This window comes from Hippocampus comes, unplaced genomic scaffold (assembly GCF_001891065.2).
Source record: "Hippocampus comes isolate QL1 unplaced genomic scaffold, H_comes_QL1_v1.1 C16619588, whole genome shotgun sequence".
Taxonomy (NCBI): domain Eukaryota; kingdom Metazoa; phylum Chordata; class Actinopteri; order Syngnathiformes; family Syngnathidae; genus Hippocampus; species Hippocampus comes.
In genome coordinates this window covers 1-605 of record NW_017835221.1, presented here as the reverse complement: position 1 = coordinate 605, position 605 = coordinate 1, and the positions used below count along the sequence as shown (strand labels likewise).

At 48.6% G+C, this 605-nt stretch overlaps 1 protein-coding gene across 1 annotated transcript; it reads left to right on the top strand.

The window, feature by feature from the left end:
• The first annotated feature begins 39 nt into the window (after positions 1 to 39).
• LOC109508790 (dnaJ homolog subfamily C member 7-like) lies at positions 40 to 494 on the top strand. The gene is made up of 2 exons (XM_019858752.1): positions 40 to 213; positions 309 to 494. The coding sequence occupies exons 1-2, from the start codon at positions 73 to 75 to the stop codon at positions 492 to 494; spliced, it is 327 nt and encodes a 108-aa protein (XP_019714311.1). The 5' UTR covers positions 40 to 72.
• The last annotated feature ends 111 nt before the right edge of the window (positions 495 to 605 follow it).

Genomic DNA, 605 nt, shown 5'->3' with positions numbered 1-605 from the left:
GGTCATTGCGGCCATTTACTAGCAGCCATGTTTTAAATGCTGTTTTTCCTCACCCGTAGTGACATTTTAAGAATGGACTCCACCAACGCAGATGCGCTGTACGTACGCGGCCTTTGTCTGTACTACGAGGACTGCATAGACAAGGCAGTCCAGTTCTTCGTGCAGGCCCTGCGCATGGCTCCGGACCACGAGAAAGCGCGGCTTGCTTGCAGAGTCAGTATTGGAGAGTTTTTTTGTTTTGTTTTTTTTCATCAAGGGTTCACTACTTGTATCGGAGATTTTCAACACACTCTCTGGGTTCTGTTCAGAACGCCAAGGCACTGAAGGCCAAGAAGGAGGAGGGCAACAAGGCCTTCAAGGAGGGCAGCTTTGACGCCGCCTACGTGCTCTACTCGGAGGCGCTGACAATAGACCCCAACAACATCAAGACCAACGCCAAGCTGTACTGTAACAGAGCCACTGTGGGTTCCAAGGTACTTGCAGTTTTTGTCTGAATGATTACAAGTGCTCACGAACTGCACATCTCGCGGTGCATCCAAGGTTTTTGTGTTTTGTGCCATCACGCCATCCGTTTCAATATTTCATCAGAAGCAATTTTTTTAAAG